The sequence below is a fragment of the Branchiostoma lanceolatum genome, chromosome 4 (genome assembly GCF_035083965.1).
Source record: "Branchiostoma lanceolatum isolate klBraLanc5 chromosome 4, klBraLanc5.hap2, whole genome shotgun sequence".
Taxonomy (NCBI): domain Eukaryota; kingdom Metazoa; phylum Chordata; class Leptocardii; order Amphioxiformes; family Branchiostomatidae; genus Branchiostoma; species Branchiostoma lanceolatum.
The window spans coordinates 24,855,617-24,875,660 of record NC_089725.1 but is presented as its reverse complement, the minus strand read 5'-3'; the positions used below and the strand labels follow the sequence as shown (position 1 = coordinate 24,875,660).

The 20,044-nt window shown below is 43.8% G+C and overlaps 1 protein-coding gene across 11 annotated transcripts in view; it reads right to left on the bottom strand.

The window, feature by feature from the left end:
* Positions 1 to 4,895: 4,895 nt before the first annotated feature.
* Positions 4,896 to 20,044, bottom strand: part of LOC136433595 (homeobox protein Meis1-like) — an 80,100-nt gene continuing 64,951 nt past the window's right edge. For 5 of the 11 annotated variants that reach the window (XM_066425951.1, XM_066425949.1, XM_066425950.1 and 2 more), the window contains 3 exons: positions 14,033 to 14,172; positions 10,422 to 10,601; positions 4,896 to 7,290 (listed from right to left, as the gene is read on the bottom strand). In XM_066425951.1, the coding sequence (XP_066282048.1) occupies positions 6,980 to 7,290; positions 10,422 to 10,601; positions 14,033 to 14,172 (631 nt within the window). In that variant the 3' untranslated portion in view covers positions 4,896 to 6,979. Of the gene's footprint in view, positions 7,291 to 9,854; positions 9,910 to 10,421; positions 10,602 to 14,032; positions 14,173 to 20,044 lie in introns of all 11 variants that reach the window. The other 6 variants (XM_066425960.1, XM_066425957.1, XM_066425958.1 and 3 more) reach the window with 5 other exon arrangements.

Here is a 20,044-nt window from a genome sequence, read left to right as displayed (position 1 = left end):
TTTCTGTACAAACAAATCTTTTCCCCGGACATGAAGTAAACACTGAAGTTTTCTCCAGTATCCTGGTCTTTTATGATTTGCCAGTCCGCGTGCCCGTTCAAGTTGACAAATGTGTGAAACGCAACACCGGAGGTGGGTCTTGTTTTTCCTTCCAACATTCTCTGTTGTTTTAAACCGCTGAGGAATCCGTGTTTAAGGTTTCCCTACAGGTGCGATGTGTATGTAACAGTCAGCCCCGGGACGTCCGTATACAGATCGCAGTGTGTTTCACTTCTCCTGCAACACGAGGGTTTTCTTTTCGTTCCTGCAGGCTGGCTCCCCTTGGAACAGCTAATGTACTACCTGTAGTACCTCCGATCCGGGCGACATGTTAGCAGTCACTGATATTGTAACGTCCCCACGTGTTTTACACGGATGAGCAGAATTACAGATCAGAGATCAAGAGTGATTGTTGGGCGATAAGTCAGACTTTTGTACAGCAAGTCACCTATTAAGATACACACGTAGACAGCATGCTCGAATATCTTTCATTGAGTTTCAGGTCGGGAATACAACAACAAACACTATATAGTTCCGACATAGTACTCAAAACAATTAAAGACTGGATAAACTACAAGGTCAAAGACTGAGATAACGGGTACCATTGATGTCTATCCACTTGTCACAAATTTTTTGTCATATCCATTTTACCAGGAAGATATAAAAGATAGCACGAAAGTACGAATGTTATTTGATATTCTCTCTGATACCACCAGACTCTCCGATACTTTCAGAAGCACCAAACACTGAGACGTTATCGGCCAATTGCTAGTGATGGATAAGTATCATTATCCTTTATCAAAATTGCCAACGAAAAAAAAGGGAAATGTAGGAGGATACATCAATTTGACCTTGATAGGAAGACCTACAAGCGAAATAACAATGATTAGCGCTCAATATTAACCGCAAATACTTACTTCGGTTATTTTTGTAGTGCGGCATTTATAAGCTAAATTACGACAATGTTTCATGGCTATGTTTGTTTGATAGTGGTTTCTACAGTGCTCGAGGCCAGACAGGAATGGCCCAATAGAAGGCAGCTATATTTCTCATTCAACAAGCGACCTTCGCATTTTTGCTGTATTATGAACTTTCCTGTACATTTCCACGACAGTCAGGGATACTTCTTGCTTTCAAGGCCCTCTGAGCAAGTTTGTTGTTTTTCTTACAGTTGTCTACATGTTCTCTAGATTTTTTTCAAACCTCAAAGGACGGGCTGAACCTACCGCACAGAACCAAAGTTTTTTTCTTGTATTACGAATTTTCCTGTACCTTTCCACGACAATCAGGGATACTTCTTGTTTTCAAGGTCCTCTGAGCAAGTTTGTTGTTTTTCTAACAGTTGTCTACATGTTATCTACATGTTATCTAGATTTTTTCAAACCTCAAAGGACGAGCCCGACCTACCGCACCGAGCCAAACTTGTGGGATGGGGTTCAGCGGCTCGGGGAGGGTTGGCTGTCGGGTTAAACACACATCCAACTTAGTTTAACCCTTAAAGCACGATGAGCCACCCCCAGTGACTTGACGCCTTCAACCCGACGAGCCACCAGGGATGGCTCGACTGGGTTGGGTTTCGGTATTCTCCGGTGACCCTCGGCAAAGGTCGGATACAGCCTCATTAGCATGCGTCAGGGGAAGCCCAAATCTGACGGAAGATCCCAAGTGTGTTTGGGAAGTTTTTGCCGTGTTTTTTTAGCTCAAAATCATGATTTTTCGATGTCCGATTCTGGTGAAGAACCCAGAAGGGATGTTGGCACAACTGAGGAAGGGATTTGCGATGTTTCTAGCATCAGAAGAGACAGTAAGTTGATAAAAACTTCGGCATTTTGAGGGCCCTGAGCCGGCCCTATGCTAGGTAACAGTGCTACAAACCTTTGTTTTCTTTCTTTGCCATGAAAAAATCGAGTGGATGGGGGTTTATTGTAATTTAGTGAGGGTCATGATTGTCTGAAATTGTTTGTCAACTTTTTGATCCAGCCAAATTTCTGCTTCTTGTTGTTTACTTCGCCGATGGGGAGGGGGGCATGTTTTGACATGTATTTACAGGTTTGGGATAGCAAAGCCTGTTCTGGCTTCCCTCCAAATCATTATTTGGTGAAATTTTCCTGGACAAACAGTAGGGGAACACTGATGAAGCCCATCATTTTACAAGTGGCCAAGGCTTTAGGTACTATCTTTTCTAGCTTAGAATAAAACAGTTACAGTTACTTACATACACTGTTTGATGTTTCTATTGCTTCAGGAAGAATAGCAAGGCAGATTAGAATAGTTTTCTGTGACTTTCAAAGTGATTTTAGACTTTGTGGGTGATGTCATATACATTTCAAATATTTTTTGAGACTTCACAAAGAAATTTTTTCTGTCCTTTTTGTGCAGTATCATTACTTACAAACCAGATACAGTCTTTTTCTTGTTATTTTCATATTCTACAGGTTCTCAGCTTTCCAGAAATGTATAGTTTTACCTATCTAGCATTAATATTAAGCACTTTACAGCCCCGAAACAATTCCTAGGTGGGGGCACCTGAAGCCGAAAATTTTAGTTACGATTCCTGTATGCACGTAAAAATTTTATCCCGTCCTTTAAGGGTTAATGCTCCGTCGCCAAGAATTGTCAGTGCGACGGAAACCGAGATCTTTACTGTAAACACAGCAGAAGATGATTATGCCCAACACATTACAGACTGACCTGTCACCTGGCGCTCAATACCCTCTGTCGGAACTTTGTTTACCGATTAAACGTGGTAGAAGAAACGACGTCAGCAACGTCTTCTGAACTTCAAGTCACCGTTTGGGGAAACCAGTCAGGGCAGGTCTGACATCGGGCTAGAGGGAAGGTCAGGGGTGAATTTGATCAGTCAGGACTGTAGAAGCAGCCTCAGTAGCAGACAAACCCGACTTTGTCATCGAGAAGTTTCAACGAAAACTTTCAGCGGATACGCGCTCACATTTCTGTCAAGACTTCCCGTGAACTCACAGATAGGTTAGGCATGTCGTAGGCCACAAGAAGTAACCCTGGTGGCCCAAGGCCGCTACTACAGCCCATCATTCAACTCCAACATGTCCTCGAAGGCCAGGAGATAAAAATTCGCCCAGACCGCAGCCCTCCATATATTTCTTACCTAATGTCGGGGCTAGTTACCTCCTAGCAACGGCATAAACTAAACTTTTATTCTTTTGGGGCTGACACCGGTTTGAAGTTTCAGCTGAACTTTTGGTAGCACCCACAGGGAGCAATCTGTCTTTCCGAACCGCCAACTTTGTCATCAACATTGTCATTCTTTCAATGGTCTCCTAGTCACGTCTCTCCCTACAGAACACAATGCTGGGGCAATAAAATAACCCCCCACAATGTAAACAAGAAGCGTTGGGACGCGTTCGCTTTACTTAATGCCTCATTCCAGAACGAAGGGAAGCTGAAATGAGACTTCAATGTATGCACTTTGGTGTCGAGTTGTGCAATGAATATTAATTACGACGGATAGACGCGATTGTAAACATTGTTTCAATTGTCGTTCATAACGTTTTATACTACCCAAGTTAATAATGCCATATATTCCCTAGCTGGACGAATGTATGTTTTTGACATGGAAGAAAAAAGAAAAGCGTCGGTAGGGTCATGCATTATTAACAGCCGCAAACTTGGACCTGAGTCAAGAAGTGTGTGTACAAGTCATTTACCCTTTTAGTCTGAATGTTAGAGCTGGCATCGTCCCAAGGGGCAAGGGTCACTGAAGGTTAGAGGTCATATACAAAATTAGGCAGACACTAGTTGGTCGATGTTGATGGAAAAGTTCAGCACTGGATTTTACATCTAGATATAGGTTTACCATTACCATGATTCAAACTAGAATCAGGCACGCATTTATTTTGAGTCTATCTTTGAAGATATACAGTTTTCAATGATTTGTTTAAAAACATATATTTTTTCTACTCAAAGGCTTTCTGATTCTTTATATCAATCTTGCTGTGACCTGTATTTGGATAACATATCATATACGCGACAATGTAGGTATATTGGATGGTTGCAAACTACCACTTAATGACACACAGCCAATATTGAAACATACCCTGAAGGTATCTTATATGAATACACTGATGACTTCCTTAGATGACTATTTTGGTGGAATGGATCATCCTCCTGTTGGGCTAAAGCAAATCATGACTATGTGCTCTGTCACCAGTTACAGCAGAGCAGTAAACATATCATGTCATCATTTTTCCAGCAGATGCACCCGAGTTGAACTTATTACTGTTGATTTTATCTCTGGAATATTATGATTATTGGGAAGGATATCAGTACGCGGGGGACACATTTTAATGACTTGTGGGTTTTTGTATTTTCATGTGCTAACGACTGCAAGCATCTCAAGTACACTGACTTTTAGCAAGGACATTATATTGCAGTCTTTAATCTTAACCCTCTTGCTAAGGATTTCATCTGAACCTGTTCCCAGTGAAGGTACTGTACTAGACTGCAATGACTGAGCGACCGTTGAGCAACCAAAATTCGGTGTGTAACCCTTAATTTTAGAATTGGAATATGATGCAAAAGTATAATTTAAAAGACAACAAACCACACATAACTTAAAAGAATTACTCTTTGTGAAATTCATACATCAATCTCTCATATATTTGGTTGCTCATCAGTCGCAGCACTGGTCTGTGGTGTCATATGGTACTACATGTACATGTACTAAAATCAGGTATTTTCTTGTCTAATCTAAAAGTTGATCTATCCCAAGATTTATCCTCTACCAAGTATCAGAGACATCAGAGATACCCCTGTATCTACAGCTAACAGTGTATTTCATGTAGTATACTATCCTGGGACAAAACTCACCCAAGCTCAGATGGCAGCAAATCACTTTTTATTTTTTGAAAAGAATCCATGAGAGTTTTTTCATTTACAAATATTAATTCATGCATATACAACAAGTATTACTGTGATGTTCCACGGGTGTACCGATGAGAAATCGGGATGTATTGGAACGTGATCGGAGGCGAGAGAGAGACAAGATGGACACAGTGGTTTGAGGTAACAATGAATTTAAAGTATCAAGATTTCTTCACCTGATCACAAACTGTACAGTGGAGTTTCAGAAGATTTCTCACACATGAAGCTTGCTCTGTAAACACCTAAGCCGAGTTAAAACTAAGCAATACAGCAAACAAAAAACTGCTTGCGCCGTCTCTTTCATATAATATTCCAGGACGATTCACCTTTTTTTTAAGACAGTGATTATAAAATCTGTTTTTCATAAATCATTTTTTGATCACATTTCATAAAAAGGAATCATTAGTTACATAGTTTGTCGTTAGTCCTTTTACAAAGGGTTGTCACTGAAATCCTACAATATTGCAATATGGAAGCAGGGAGGCCCCAAAAACCAAGCCTACCTGACTAAGCATTAACTACTACAAAACCACCAGCAATTCTACTAGAAACAAGTCATCTACATTATACACAATTCTTGGCTCTGATAAAAAAACACAAAAATATAGTGGAAAATGAAAGTTACTGGCAAAGTTTGACTTCACCAAAATATCTTCGTTAGAAACCAGAAAAAACAGAGACATATAAGAATTCTGCAGCACTAAAACTGCTGTACAATGCCTAGAGGTCAGTGTATTGAACTTTCACTGGTTAAACTACCGCTATCTAGATCTATCGTGTGCTTTCCTCCTGTGATAGTTCCATACATCGCTTATCTAGAACAACCAGTGGGAATCAAACTTGCTAAATGAAAATGCGAACAGCCAACTCTGTTATGATCCCCTCAAGGGCTTTGTGTGTCCCGACTCTCTCATCTCAGTAGTACATTGTATCAAAACTTAAGAACTGACTGGGAATGTATCAATGTATTCTGGTTAACATTGTCCACATGTAAACACAGCTCCTCAAGCAAAGCAATTTGGAGTTGTAATTGCACCAGGACGGAAACAGCTACAGCCCTTTTCTCTGGTCCAGACGCGTTCAGTGCAGTCGTGTCTGGCCGACAAAACCACAGATCTGTGCAACGCTGCATTTCAGCACGATTTGGAGGCTGTGCTGTGAATAGTAAAACGCCTGCATTATCGTGCTAATGACTCCCTACGTTTTCTTTGCAAGTTTGTGCTTGGCGCAGATAATGGAGAGCGGGGGACTCAACAAAAACCTCACGGGGATGTAATTAACACACAAAATAACAAATTGCCCCAAAAGAGCCCAAGAGGGATTCTCTGCTTTTACATGCTAACAGGCGGTGCACCCTACTACTTAGAAAAGCCATGGAACCAGTTACAGACGGAGACAGGGTTTCGGGTGTTCTAAAAGTCGTTCCAACGGCATCGCTACAGAAGCCCAGATAGGACTGTACACAGCTTCTCACATCGATTACAGTGTACATCCATCCGGGCATCAATCACAGAGGATACACGCCTCGCCTGACACTGGACAGTTACACTGTGATGCTACTGTAGGAACTGCAGGAAATGATTGGTCTCCATCGATCTGGCAATCCTGAGAGCTGCTTAGAGCAGCAGTGCAGTATGTTAAATGAGTACCTTCCCATTTTGTTCAAAGTGCACATGATTAATGAATGGCGAAACCATGTACTGTTCTCAGCACACAAAGCAGAAAGCTCCAAAGTTCAGCTAACACAGAGAGCAGAACTAACTACCCCTACAAATCATGAGTATCAGCCATACAAGTTGAAGCCTGCGGGGAAAAAAAGCAAAACATATGGCTAATTTTAAAAATGCTGTACAGAAGCAATATTGCTGCCCTACTTTACATGGCTTGGCCTAAAAATAATCAATATCCAAACAAAAGCAAGGGCAATAAACATCCAGCACCTCTGGCAGACACTGTAGAGAGGGATGCGAGGTGGAAGGGGGAGGGGGGCAGGTATGTCATGATCAGTGGACTGTACATCTGCACGTCACCTGGGCTACAGTCACGTGGGGTTGTGAGAGTACTGTGACGTCATGGTGTCATGGGTCATGAGAGGGGGACTCTGGCTGGACTGGAGCATGCCTGGGTGGTGAGGATGGGGGTGGTGGGCGCCCGGCCCGGGCCCAGACACCGAGTTGGGGTGGGAAAACATCATCGGGGCGTGGGGATGGCCGGGCAGGAGCATCGGCTGCGAGTACTGAGGCCGCAGCTGCGACATCTGAGCACCTGAATACGTGGGGACGCCGGATGGCATGGTTGTTCCCGGTATGGACATGGGAGAGCCCCTCATGTCACCAGGCATGCTCTGCAAACCTGCAAACAGAAGAGGAACAGAAAAAAAAGAAAAAACTCATGTTAGGCAGCGAAGAACATTCCGAGAAGACGCACAAAGCAATTCATGAAAATAAGTAAATACAGACCATAAGGCCTTTACCACTACATACTTTTACATACATTATTAATGATTACACATGGAGAATGACTACATATAATGGGGACAGCAAATGGAGCGATACATCTCCTATCATATCAACTTGAGGTGCCTAGCTAGGAGACAAATAGAACCTGGCAGTTTTATTTGTTCCCCCCATAAATTTTTTACGGTGTCACTCTGGATAGGATAGTTGCAGAAGCACGGATTGTGAGCAAAATGCATGAGGAAACAAGTGTCTGAGACTGCGAAACAGGTGAAAAGCCATAGGCAAAGAAGCTCAAAGCTTTTGAACAGGGACATTCAGTGGTCGAGACAGTCACATTCAAGCGGCGCCAGCCACCATTTTGATCCCTGCAGTTTTACGGGCCGAGATGAGGCTGAATGTAGTGATTATGAATATGGTTTTGAAGATGATAGCGTCAGATAAGATCATATCAGCCTCCAAATGACGGTAGCAACTTTTATTACTGTCAAACCTGTAGGGACAGCGTCTGGCACATACACTCGCGCTGCTCCTACCACGGTAGAATTCAAGATGGGCTGTTTAACGGTTTTTGCAGGATGGGGCTCGATTATGTGCATTTTACGATTTATGTTCTGAATGCCGTCAATGAAGAGGCCTCCTGTGGTCAACATGGTGGGGTTTATGTGGGGTCAGAGTTCAATGGTCTCAACACATTACCCATCATTGGCCTGGTGTCCTAGGTCTCCATTGCAATGGGCGATTATGACAATCTCAATCCAATTAAACTGGCTGGGAATTTAGCTGACACGAGGTGAATGATTTTGATGATGGACGGGGATGCGAGCCAGCACGTGCCTGGCCCTTCCAAAATGGCTCCCCTTTCGCCGCAAATCACACCCAAACAAGTGGGGAAACTGGCATTAGACATGTAGTCTACATGCAACAACGGAACCAGAATGAGTCAGGGTTTTTTTAATGTCCCTCCCGGGTAACATTTTCCACGGGCGCGGACAAAGGGGAAAACACGGAATCCAAATTCATAGGAATTGAAACCCGCCATTTACTGGCCGTGCACAAAGAAAGGCCGGCCTGATGGTTCTCTGGCAAATCAATCCCCATAGCATTCTGCACCAGAAAGAGGAGGTATCCTCAAGACACCATTTAGTTTTCCATTCGGCTCAGACATCGGGGCTCCTCAATCTAGCCGTAATGGACGATGACGGGGTAATGGGCTAAAGTATACAAAAATGCAACTTATCTTCCTCTCAGAGCAGGCCATTTGTCCAACGGGCAAATTTCGCCAGAGAGCTAGGAATAAATTAGGGCCAAATGAACACGGGCAAGGATTCATTCATTTTGTCCGAGCACGGCAGAGCACATTGCCAGGAATGATATTATCTGGCTCGCCTTGGAGGTAGTCTACGCAAAATGGTCCCACAATTGTGTAATGTCTTCAAAGCGAAGCACCTGATGGTGAGCTAACGAGCTCGGCGCTGACAATGTCGACATAAACGGGTGAACCTGCCGTCCTGCGCTCCATGATTCTGCACTACGCTATCTTCTCCCGGTGTGGAACTATGAGTCATTTAACACGGGCCCGCAGAGCCGGCAGCGGCGGTCCCTTCTTTTTACTGCCCCGAAAAGAGCTTCTGTGGCACTTTTAAGTGGGTCATTCTCAAAAGCTAACTGAATTAAAGAGTCATTTAGCGATGAGCCCTATCATCCTGGCTTCCACGCCCAGCACTAATTATTTACGAGTCCAGAGCCATCATCAACCGCTCCCGATTGGGCTCGGTATCCCGGCCCGGTCTCAGCTGACCCTTTTGGGGCAAATATCCTGATTTTTGGGTGAGATAATCTCGCCTTGTTATCTGACGTTGCAAGTAACCCTCTCTAAATGAATGTAATTGGGCCCAGTAGTCATCTTTGTGGGAAGAGCGTACGCAATTAGGGGGGGTTCGTTCCCGTGTGGGGGCAGCGATGTGGCTGCAAGGTCAGGGAAGGTGTGCCGTATTTTTTCCAATCTTCGCTCTTTGCGCCAATTAGGTCTAATGTCATAAATGCCAATCTAATAAACCTACAGGTAAAATGTCTGGTGATGCGCCCTGCGTGAGCATGAATGCATCTGGCTCTGGCCAAGCAGCCCCTTTGCTTCAGCGGCCAGGAGAGTACGAAACCCTCGCCAAAAAGGCCCGAGATTAGTTGGAGGATTTGCAAAAATAGAGTGGTGAGCTCAGTTAAGATGGACCACTGCTGTCCTTATCAGGGATAAATTGAACAATCCACCTGAGATTTACAGACTATTTCATGCAATGGTTAGAAACACAGTCTCCAAAATATGCAGGTTAAGCTCCACTTAAACTGGTATTAGTCAACGTTAAAAACTTCCCAAAAACATGTGGAGCTGAAAAAAACTGAAATGGTACCCTGCCCAAATGAAAGTGGAAAAAGAGAGGCCCCAAGAAGTATTCTACTTACACTGAGGCCCCCTTAATGCAGTTATAGCTAGCCTAGTTCCACTGATAGACGCCACCTACAAAAGAGAAGCCAGAAATGATGGAGTTAACAACCCCTCAGTGAGAGGACAGGTCAGAGGGTGCAAACAGACAGGACAGATATATACTCCATGAGGAAACAACATTCATGTCAAAGCATGCTTTGAAGGTTTTAATATGAATGAGTTAAAAACGTGAAATTCCAAAAGGGAGTGAATGAAACCGTCGGTCAGGAGAGGAAGGCCTGCACTTCTCTCTGCAGGGTAATGCATGATTGGCAAAACGGAAACGCACAACACCACTCTGTGCCGCAAGTGTCGGGTCTTAACAACGTCTCTAATGGTTGAAGAGGTGCTGCACAATACACGACCTAGAACTGAAGGGTTCTTGGAGGTGCGGGGTCGAGAGTCGGACAGAATGCATGGCTGCTTTGCGATTTGTGTGCAGCAGTGAAAAATCATGCCAAGCTGGAAAGAAGTGCGGACCATTGGGTGAGGGAAAAAAAATTTCACGGGCAACATAAAGGATACATGTAAGGTAAGAAACATACCTGGTGGCCTGATGTGCATCTGCTGTTGGCCATCCATAACATATGGACTGCTCATGGGCTGCTCCGGGCTGTACACCCCCCCTCCCATCGCTGCTGACTGGTTCACTGTAAGAAATGCAGCCTGGTCACCAACCATGTGCCCCACCCGGCAACCAGTAGTAGGACAGGTATCAGTGCAGTCTGTGACATGAGGAGAAGGGCATCGTGGGCGCTCGCAAAAGGGCAGGTCCTCGCACCGACAGTTTTCAAGCCACGAAAAAAGGTGTTTCTTTAAAAAGTCCACGAAAAAATTAAACTTGAACCGTGCGAGATTTTTCAAAGCAAAAAAAAAAGAAGCTAAGAGATCCTTTGTTGCCTCATTTGCACGAAAAATTGTTCAGGAAAATTCAGAGTAGTATATCATTATGGGTACTCACAAACCCGAAAACGGTGTTTCTTAAAAAAAGTCCACGGAAAAAAAAAAAATTGAACCGTGTGAGATTTTTCAAAGCAAAAAAAAAAAGAAGTAAAGAGATCCATTGTCGCCTCAATTTCACGAAAAATTATTTACAAAATTCAGAGTAGTATATTATTATGAGTACTCACAAACCCGAAAAACGGTGTTTCTTCAAAAAGTCCGCGTAACAAAAAATTGAACCGTGTGAGATTTTTCAAAGCAAAAAAAAGGCAAGAGATCCTTTGTCGCCTCATTTTTACGAAAAATTGTTTAGAAAATTCAGTGCAGTATATTATTGTGCTTACTCACACTTAGGTATGTTCCCATACAGATACCTGAAGAAGTCAGACCGTGCAATAAACTTTTGTAGATTTCTCTTTCTTTAGTTTTATTCCTGCAACTCATGTATCCTTGCAATGTTAGACCTCAAGTATGCTACTGCAGTGTTAAGATTTTTTTCTGATAATTGTCTGCACTTTCAGAATAATTTTTGTGTATAATCTTTTATCTTGATCCAAAATTAGCTTTCCTTCAGTAGAAGTTTACAATTACAATTTGTACTTTTAACCTGTTTACCTTGAAGAGATAGTTACGAATAAAATGAGGAATTCACAGCACCATCTGTATGTATTACTCAGAACTTTAAAATTTTCAATTAAGTTTTGCAGATGTCTCTTTATTCGCCTCTGTTCCTGTGATTCATGCTTCCTTCAATGTTCGATATTAGACACCAGGTATGTAATCAACATTTGCCACGGCTGTGTTCAATTTTTTTAGCATGGTTTTTCTGTATCTTGTTTTATCTTGATTCAAAATTAGGTTTCCCTTAGTAACAGTTTACAACCACGTTTAATCTGTATTACATTGATGAAATATTTCTGAACAAAATAAGGAATTTATTTCATGAAAAACTGTTTAGAAGGATTCAGTGTAGTGCATCATTGCATTTACTCACAGAAAAGGATCCTCTTTATAGACACTTGAAGAAGCCAGCCTCGAGCATCCTTGCGATATTAAATGCCAAGTATGTTATCAACACTTGCTACTGCACTGTTTAAAATTCTTCAGAATATTGTGTGAATAATTTTCCTGTAACATGTTTTATCTTGATCCAAAATTAGTTTTACTCTAATAGCAGTCACAATCACTTTTAACTGTTTTACATTGAAGAGATAGTTCAGAACAAAATAAGGAATTCACAGCGCTGGCTGCATGAATTGCTCAGAACTTTTAATCTTATTGCTTCTAGAATAATTTTTGGTGTATCATCTTTTATCTTCATCCAAAATAAGTTTCAATTAATATCATTTACAATCACTTTTAACTGTTGAAGAATATTTCCAAACAAAATAAGGAATTCACAGCGCCGGTTGCGTGTATTGCTCTGAACTTTTAATTTTAGTGCTAGACATTCTATGCTGTCACCACTTAGCTCAACCAAGATGAGGGATGATCCAGTTAACAAAGACATTTCCGTGTCCAAAAATGGAAACTTTTGTTCTGGTGAATACCAAGTCATAAATGTTGCAGGTTGCACAACACGCTGGGCCACCAGGGAGGCATTTCCACCTTAAGCTCATCTTGTTATTATGTTCTCTCAAACAATTATGTGACATTTATCAACAAAGACAGCTACTGTCGGACATTAAGTGACACCGTTTAAGCCGTTTGCACAATGGGCCCAGCACAATGTGCTGGTTAATCCAAAATTGTTCAAGTGAGGCGTGGAAGTCGTGGCAAAAAATGATAACATTAACGAGTCGGTTTCTTTTTCACAGACTGCACAAGGCGATGCTCGAAAGCACGAAAGTTTGAGAGAACAGTTCCATATTGCGACGAGCCCACAAAGCCCCGTGGAGTAAGAACAGCACACAGCAAGTCCAGTGTTAGTCTAGTAAGTGCACACAAAAAGCAGAAACCTGCACAAATGCCCAAGTCAAGCACAGGACGTAGATCATCCTTATAAAGTTAGTTAGTGCCATGTTTCTCTTCCATACTCCTTTGGTTAAGGGAGACGAGGGGGGGGCAGGGAAAGCGTACAGCAGGAAGACAGATACAGGATAAAGTAAGTGAATGTATAGAACAGAATATAATTTATATATCACAATAGGGATGTCACACTCTCTTCCAATGTAGTTGATAAACACAGATTTCCGCAAGCAGCGACGGCGCCACGTGCCCGCCGCAAAAAAAAAATCGGACCACATCGTAGAGCCCATAAAATTGCGGCTCCTATTAATAATGAATTTGGAGCGAAAGCGGAATTTTTGTGCCAGTGATGAGAAAAGAATCCCCTGTACATAAGTAATGCCACATTGGCGAATGTAGCAGGTCCCCATCCCATCTGACATGTCAGGAGATAAGGATGATGGATGTGTGTACTGGCATTTGCCAACCCGCCAACCCTGGGGACCACCTCAGTCCCCAAAACTCCAAGGCCGCCACAGCTGCCAGATGGAGCCCTATTTCTCATTAAACCTCCAATTTCAGACAATTTCGACCTCCAATGTTATTTCAGATTTTCCAATCCACTTTGGAAGAGAGTACAGGTGCCCAGCCTGGGACGAGACAGGGTGACGCAAAATTTATCTCCCGCTATCACAGATCCAAGTTTGAATTTTGTGCATGTACCCTGGTAGAAGACCCAGGCAATCTGGGAGTGCAGGTCTCCAGAGAGGTGCCTGGCATAAAGCTTCTGCTGAAAAAGCTTTTAAAAAGGTTCCCTTTGCATTTCTATCCCTCAGCTGAAGGGCAGGATGGAGTAATCTTTCGTTTAATCTGGACAGTTGTGTCAGTGACCCAGGTTGAGCATATGGTTGAACATAATATGTGTGACATCCTAAAAATACATATTTGTGAAAGTTTGAAAGGAGAGAGGGAAGAAGGGAAAGGGTTTTAGATGGGAGCAGAGGAAACTTGGCAGGTGCTAGTATTAGTCACTCTTGTGCGAAGAGAACCATCTTGTTGTTTGCGGCTCAAGACCAGCGTTTTTTACAGCTCGTGCTCTGAGTCCGAGAATGTAGCGAAGCACGGGTGGTGGTACGTACGAAACAAGGCAGGTAGGTGGTTTTGGTGTTTCATGCACGAGGAAAGCCGTCACCCAAACCCCAATGGTAGCAAACAGTGACAGAGCAGATGGAGAGAGAGATTTCGTCCCCCCAACGGGTCTATTTACCAGGTGATGGCCCTCCTGGCGAGTGACTGGAGGATGATTTACGCCTGCGCGACTTGAATACAGTTACTACAGGAGACTTGCCTGCACGGTTTGACTGGTCGATCATAGGCTGGACTATCCTGCGCCTCGCGTTGATAAACCTGTGAACGGAGACAGAAAATAGGTAGGGAAGGGGAAGAAACAAAAACGTTCACTCACAGTGGGTAAGGTCTCCATGGTGAAATAAAGCAATGTGGACAACACAAAAAAACCTTGCGAAGTTTGCAAACTATCTACCTGATACTTGTGATTATTTTCCCAATAAAAGGCTACTGTCATCATCATCATCATCGTTCATCCGGATTTACTCTTGTGAGAAAGGCTACTGTACTATTCTAAATATACATGGGAGGGAAGTTCTTAAACATAATCCCAAACTTTTCAAAGTTAAACAAGGGACAAAGAAAAATGTTATTGAGGGCATCATCTAGCCTGAATTCAATCAAGCCTCCTGTGACCGCTCGCCGCCCTGTAACCGCCTCGCAACCCGCGGGGAGGGGAGAGAAACCCCCGGACAGCTGGAGTTTGCGTTATATAGACTAGGCATCATCATGCACACCTGTAATGTTCGCTGCAGAAAATCTAGACCTCTTGAACCTCTGAAAAATCTACCAACGTCTACCGACTGTACTTAAAAGTACAGGGATGTTTTTTCCAGTTGAAAGAGTATTTAAACAAGAATATCACTAGACATGGAACAAAGTGTGTTAACTATTAAAACCTGTCACAGAACAGGCATTTTCAAAATCACAACACAATGCTGCATTGATAGAACCAGGACTATAACACGACTCGAACTCAAACATGAAAAATTAGGAAATCATAACACATTTGACACGCACTAGCAGTACCTGTGCCTGATTCAGAGTGACACCCAAAATTTCAAACAATGATTAACACCAGAATATGGATACGGCAATCCTCCTCCGAGAGAATCTGGGGTGGTTAATAAAAAATGGAGGGACCCACTAAATGATGGTATCAAGCAGGAGTGGAGGAAAATGATGGATGCTTCCTTAAAACAGACTTGTCACATCCATTACAGACTGCAGAGGATGGAGGCTAATTCACCTGTCAGGAACCAGGAAGACAGGCCTGACGGTTTGTACCCTGCCACAAAAAAACTGTGACAGGTAAACTACATGACAAGTACCCATCTACTAAGACATGGACTCCTGGTGGCTCAAGCTTCTCCATCTTGAGCGTTAAACTGCCATAAATGAGACGGCAGAAGGACAGAAATCACCCATCCATTCCGCTATGATCCTGCGATATAGATTATCTCTCCCCCAATCGAAGATCTCACATTGACTTTCAATAGAGACGGAAAATTCTCTGTAAGAAGGCAGGACTCGCCTCTGCTGCAACACCTTCTGTCTGCTATAGCCCGTTCGGTTTTGCAACACTGGTTTCTCCACAAATGCTGGATATCCTGTGAGGGGTTTGAAGAATCTGAGACATTACTGGTGGAGCAAGACACAAAGGGAAGCACATATAAAAGACAAATTGAAGAAATTATAGGATAACCAAGAGCCGAGTGCACTGAACTGTCTGCTGCCTGCAAAGGCAGTTATGCCAAAGCACAGTACCACATGCTGGTGATATGGCATGTTTGATCCATCTATGGTTATACAAATTTAATACCCCACCGTTATCCAACATATTTTTCTGCTCTAACTTGCCCCCTTCTGCTGATTCACTATGGGAAAACTAGAGGTGAAAATTATTTTCTGACAGTCAATAAAAATCTGTCATGTCAGTATTTCAATAACAGCTTGCTTATGCTTTGTGACATGTTGTCTAATTTACCTGCATGCACGAATCCTACAAAAGCAGGGCCATTTCTCTGTTTGCATTTAGCACTTAGTTGAATTGATCTTGGAGGCACGTTCCTGTAGTGGTACTATAGGCTTCCAACTCACAGGTAAGTATGAAATTGATTTGACTTCTAGGCAATTCCATATAGAAAAAGTGCGGGTAAAAACTTTGATGCCAAACCACTGCTTATTGTAACAGCTCTCCGGGAAGGAAGGCTATGACTACGTGATAAGTTTGGACTAACTCTGGAGATGGAACCCTGAAAAGTTCGGCCATTTTGTTCGTGAAAGAGGCTCGTAGATGGAGGCCAATTTCGGTCCTGTCTCCCCGTCGAATGAAAGAAAAGATGGATTATCTAAAGCATTGCGTTGATGGGGAAACGGCAGGGCTATACATCATACATCAATGGGCGAAGGATATTGCAGATATAACTGCACTGATTCATCCTGATTGCATGGAAAGCTTTTTGCCACGTCTGAATATAGAACATGTTAAAAACTCCCCGATACAAAAGCTGTGGAGATAGAAAGTATCCTTCATTACCAGATCGCAATAAAAGGGCACAAACCCTACTTGTTGCACTGGTCATCTATCATGAAGTTGACAGCATAAATTCCACCAAAAAGAGCACCTTTAATATTGCATAAAACATCGGGCTACAATAATGCACTTAAGGCCTCCGCAATTTTCCAATATCGGGGGAGATTTATCTTTCCGAGGGGTAATACCGAATGAAATGAAATCGCTCGAATGCTGCGAGATTCTCCCAAACTTTTGCGAACGTTGCAGTCACAAATTGGATGCCGCAACAGGAACACATTTCTTCATCTCGGAAATAAACGCGGCCCCTCTGCGTGGTCGCCAGCCCTGACTGTGAGTTTCATATCTAGAAACAATAGGCGAAGCCCGAGGAGTAACAGAGATTAATAGGGTAATAAACAAGAATGGCGGTGATGATGGAGGAGCTGCCCAGCCTACAGTTTACCACCTTCCCCCGTGTGTCCCTTTTTCTTGCACATGTCTCTGCCACGGCAGGTAATGCCAAGCCTAAGACAGAGGGCTAAATTTGCAAGGAAACCCCAGGATTTATGGGGATGGCTTTGCTATTACCCTTGGCTGCGGCAGCAAGGTGAAAAATGGTTGCATCTCCCTGCGATAAAGGAAGGACCAAGGTCCAAAATTTATGTGACGGCAACTGTCGAAATCTGGGTAGCATGTCGTGTGTCTTTCAAAAAATGTCCATGCGGGTGCTTGGCTTGACAGTAAAACGAACGGCCTGAATTCCAGCTGTAGCTGGAGCACTCTGTTTTAGCTGTGGAGCTGCCAATGCTGGCTGTGCTGGGCCGCTGCTTCCACAAAGGCCTGCCGTTCTGCTGCCGCAGCACCTGAGCTGTGCCGACTTTACAATTCTGCAAGGTAAGCGGCTTCCTTTCTTCCCGTTGGTTGTGTAAGATGGCTGCCCTATGCATAACATGGCCGTCACTGCTCGCCAGCCTCCCATTTAGGCCTGACCTTTCCAGGGGAGTACATTAGAGAGGTATCTGTGCTTGTCCTGACAGGACGGAATGGAATGTATTATCTAAACTGGACAGTCAGATAGGAGCTGCATCCGACCTGCGGGATGGAGAAGGCCCATCAGAGGGGTCACAGATGGGGTCAGCAGGGCTTGCGTCACGCAGTGGGTAACCTGCTGATTCCTATACCACTTTGTCCTGGTTCTTCCCACTTCTCCTGCCTGCTTCCCAGCGGCCTTACTTGAAGAGGGGCCCATTGAGGGCTTTTAGGACTTGACCGGATGTGCTTATCTCTCAATTTGTCTCTCTTCCCATTTTCAAAGACCACTCACTGGACAAACAAACATCAAAGGCCATGCTCTCCTTGTCCACATGCAGGAAATTGACTCTTCTACCATAGAGTGGGACTTCAGCCTATCAAAGGAAATGTTCCCAGGTTTCTATGTATAGATGTCTATCTTACCATTTCAAAGCTGCTCTTGCCTATACCTTGTCGCAGATGGACCAGAAGGGTACAAGTACTACAGTATGTTCATACTACGGGGTCCTTGTTCCATTAAAGCACCACTTACTGGCTTCAAAACCAAACGTGTACAAGCTTGGGCAGTCAACTTCAGTTGAGTTGTAACTGTGTGGATTTCCACCGATCAAGAGGCACACTTGCCCTCACAATGCTACCTGTCAGCATCCTCTGTTGACAGAGAAGACACGGAGAAGCTGTGAATGGTGCAGTACGTGCACATTTGTGGGAGACATTGAGGGCCAACCGGACACAAATAGCTGCTAGGTTATCCTTGGGTAGGTACCCTCTAGAACCCCTGTTTGTGTGTTCTAAATATTGTGGCAGCGGATGATTAATGACCAGACATCCAACACCATAGACACACTGCCAGGCCAGCCAATTACTGTCCAGCCTCCTGTTGTGTTTAAATTTCAGCATGAAGCCAGGGCAGGACCTAGTGGTGTCTCTGGCAAATCCTAAGTCACTAAAAAGTCTTGGACCAATTTACTCAAATTGCTGTCTTGCAGGTTTGTGAGCTAAGGAGTCCCGCTTTTCCTGCCACCATTATCTACCCCAGCTTGCCAATAAACGTGGCTCCGGGAGAGGCTCTGTGACCTTCTGTCGTAGGCGGCATGCTCCGATCGCGGCGGGCGCATATAGACTCTTTGTTGGCGGGTTCGACATGACTCAGGCAGAAAGCATCCCAGTGTCAGGACACGTGTACCATGGTGCCTTGCAACCCACACTCCGCTAAGGTTTACCCAGGTAGACGATGACACGAATGGAAGCGTTCCGTCCACCTTTCGCGATCACATTACGGTGGCATACCGTTGCAAACACCCACCATTTCCTGCAGAACCAAGGTTTTTGATCCACACTTGGCCCTATTGTTCACATTAGCAGTATGGGGGAAAGGTCACTGGAAATAACACACTTAGTTGCCCCAGCTACAGCAAACAAAGGAGCTTTGACTGAAGGATGACGCATCCACTACGAAGCGACTTCGGTTTTTCGAAATACGAGAAGAGGCGCTGAAAAAGGACAGGGGCTGCGGTCAAGCACCTATCACTGCGGAGGCAAAACATGGCTATTGTGCCTGACCTAAGAGGCAACAAATACTGACATCTATGACATGTCCACCTGACACCTCTACCTGGCCAGTTAACGCTCGCTCTCGGTCAGGCCAGGAAGCTGGTGTAAATACTTCACATGCTGACAGTGTGGGGCAGATACCATCCACTTTCTGTCAGGAACTGTCATGGGCGACAGGATTCTGCTGCAAGTGCTGACACTTCACACCATGGGTACCTGCAAGGAGTCACCTACCCTCAAAATGCCAGGAATGTTCCCTTCCCAAACATGCCTGCAACGGGGAGGTATGGAGACATGGAAGGAAAATAAACAAGGTGTAGGAGAAAATGGCCTGATAAAACCAAACCATAAATAGGGAAGAATCTCCCCACATTCACTCTGCCTCGCAGTACACGGCGCCGTATTACGAACACTCCATCTTCACACAGTACATTGTACAACAGTGAAAATCACATTTGTAACAGATTAGAATGCTTTTCTTTTCACTGCAAAATGGTCTCTAATGAGGGCTTTTCTTCTCCCCTGAATACTCAAAAATCTTGTTAAAAGCTCTACCCAGATCAGGCAGGTTTTGCAAACAGGGCTGTTTGGGAGACACAAGCAATTGGCACATGCCATCCAGGGAATTCCTGTTTGTATGACTTGAATTAGCAGAGTAGAAACATGTCTCAGGACACATGTAGTGAAGGGTGGAGCAGGCTTTCAGTAAAGTGTCTGCAGTTACTGTTACTTATGGGGAATTTGGAGGTAAAGGGTTGTGACTACAACACAGTCTCTCAGGACGGGGCCAAGTATGCTTGTTTTGATAAGTACCTAATGGTAGGCTGCCGCCACAAGTGTTTATACCACTAATAAGAAAATACATTTGGAGGTTTCTTTGACTTGATTATTTTTTCTCATCAACACAAAGGTTATACGTGGTCTAACAGTTGTCTGTTCCAACATGGTAGGTTCTTTCCTCGGATTTTCGGTGGCGATGCTGAAACTTGCCGCGGCTACCTTTCATGCCAGGCAGGTTGGTAATGGTGTCCATGGCTTAATGGGTAG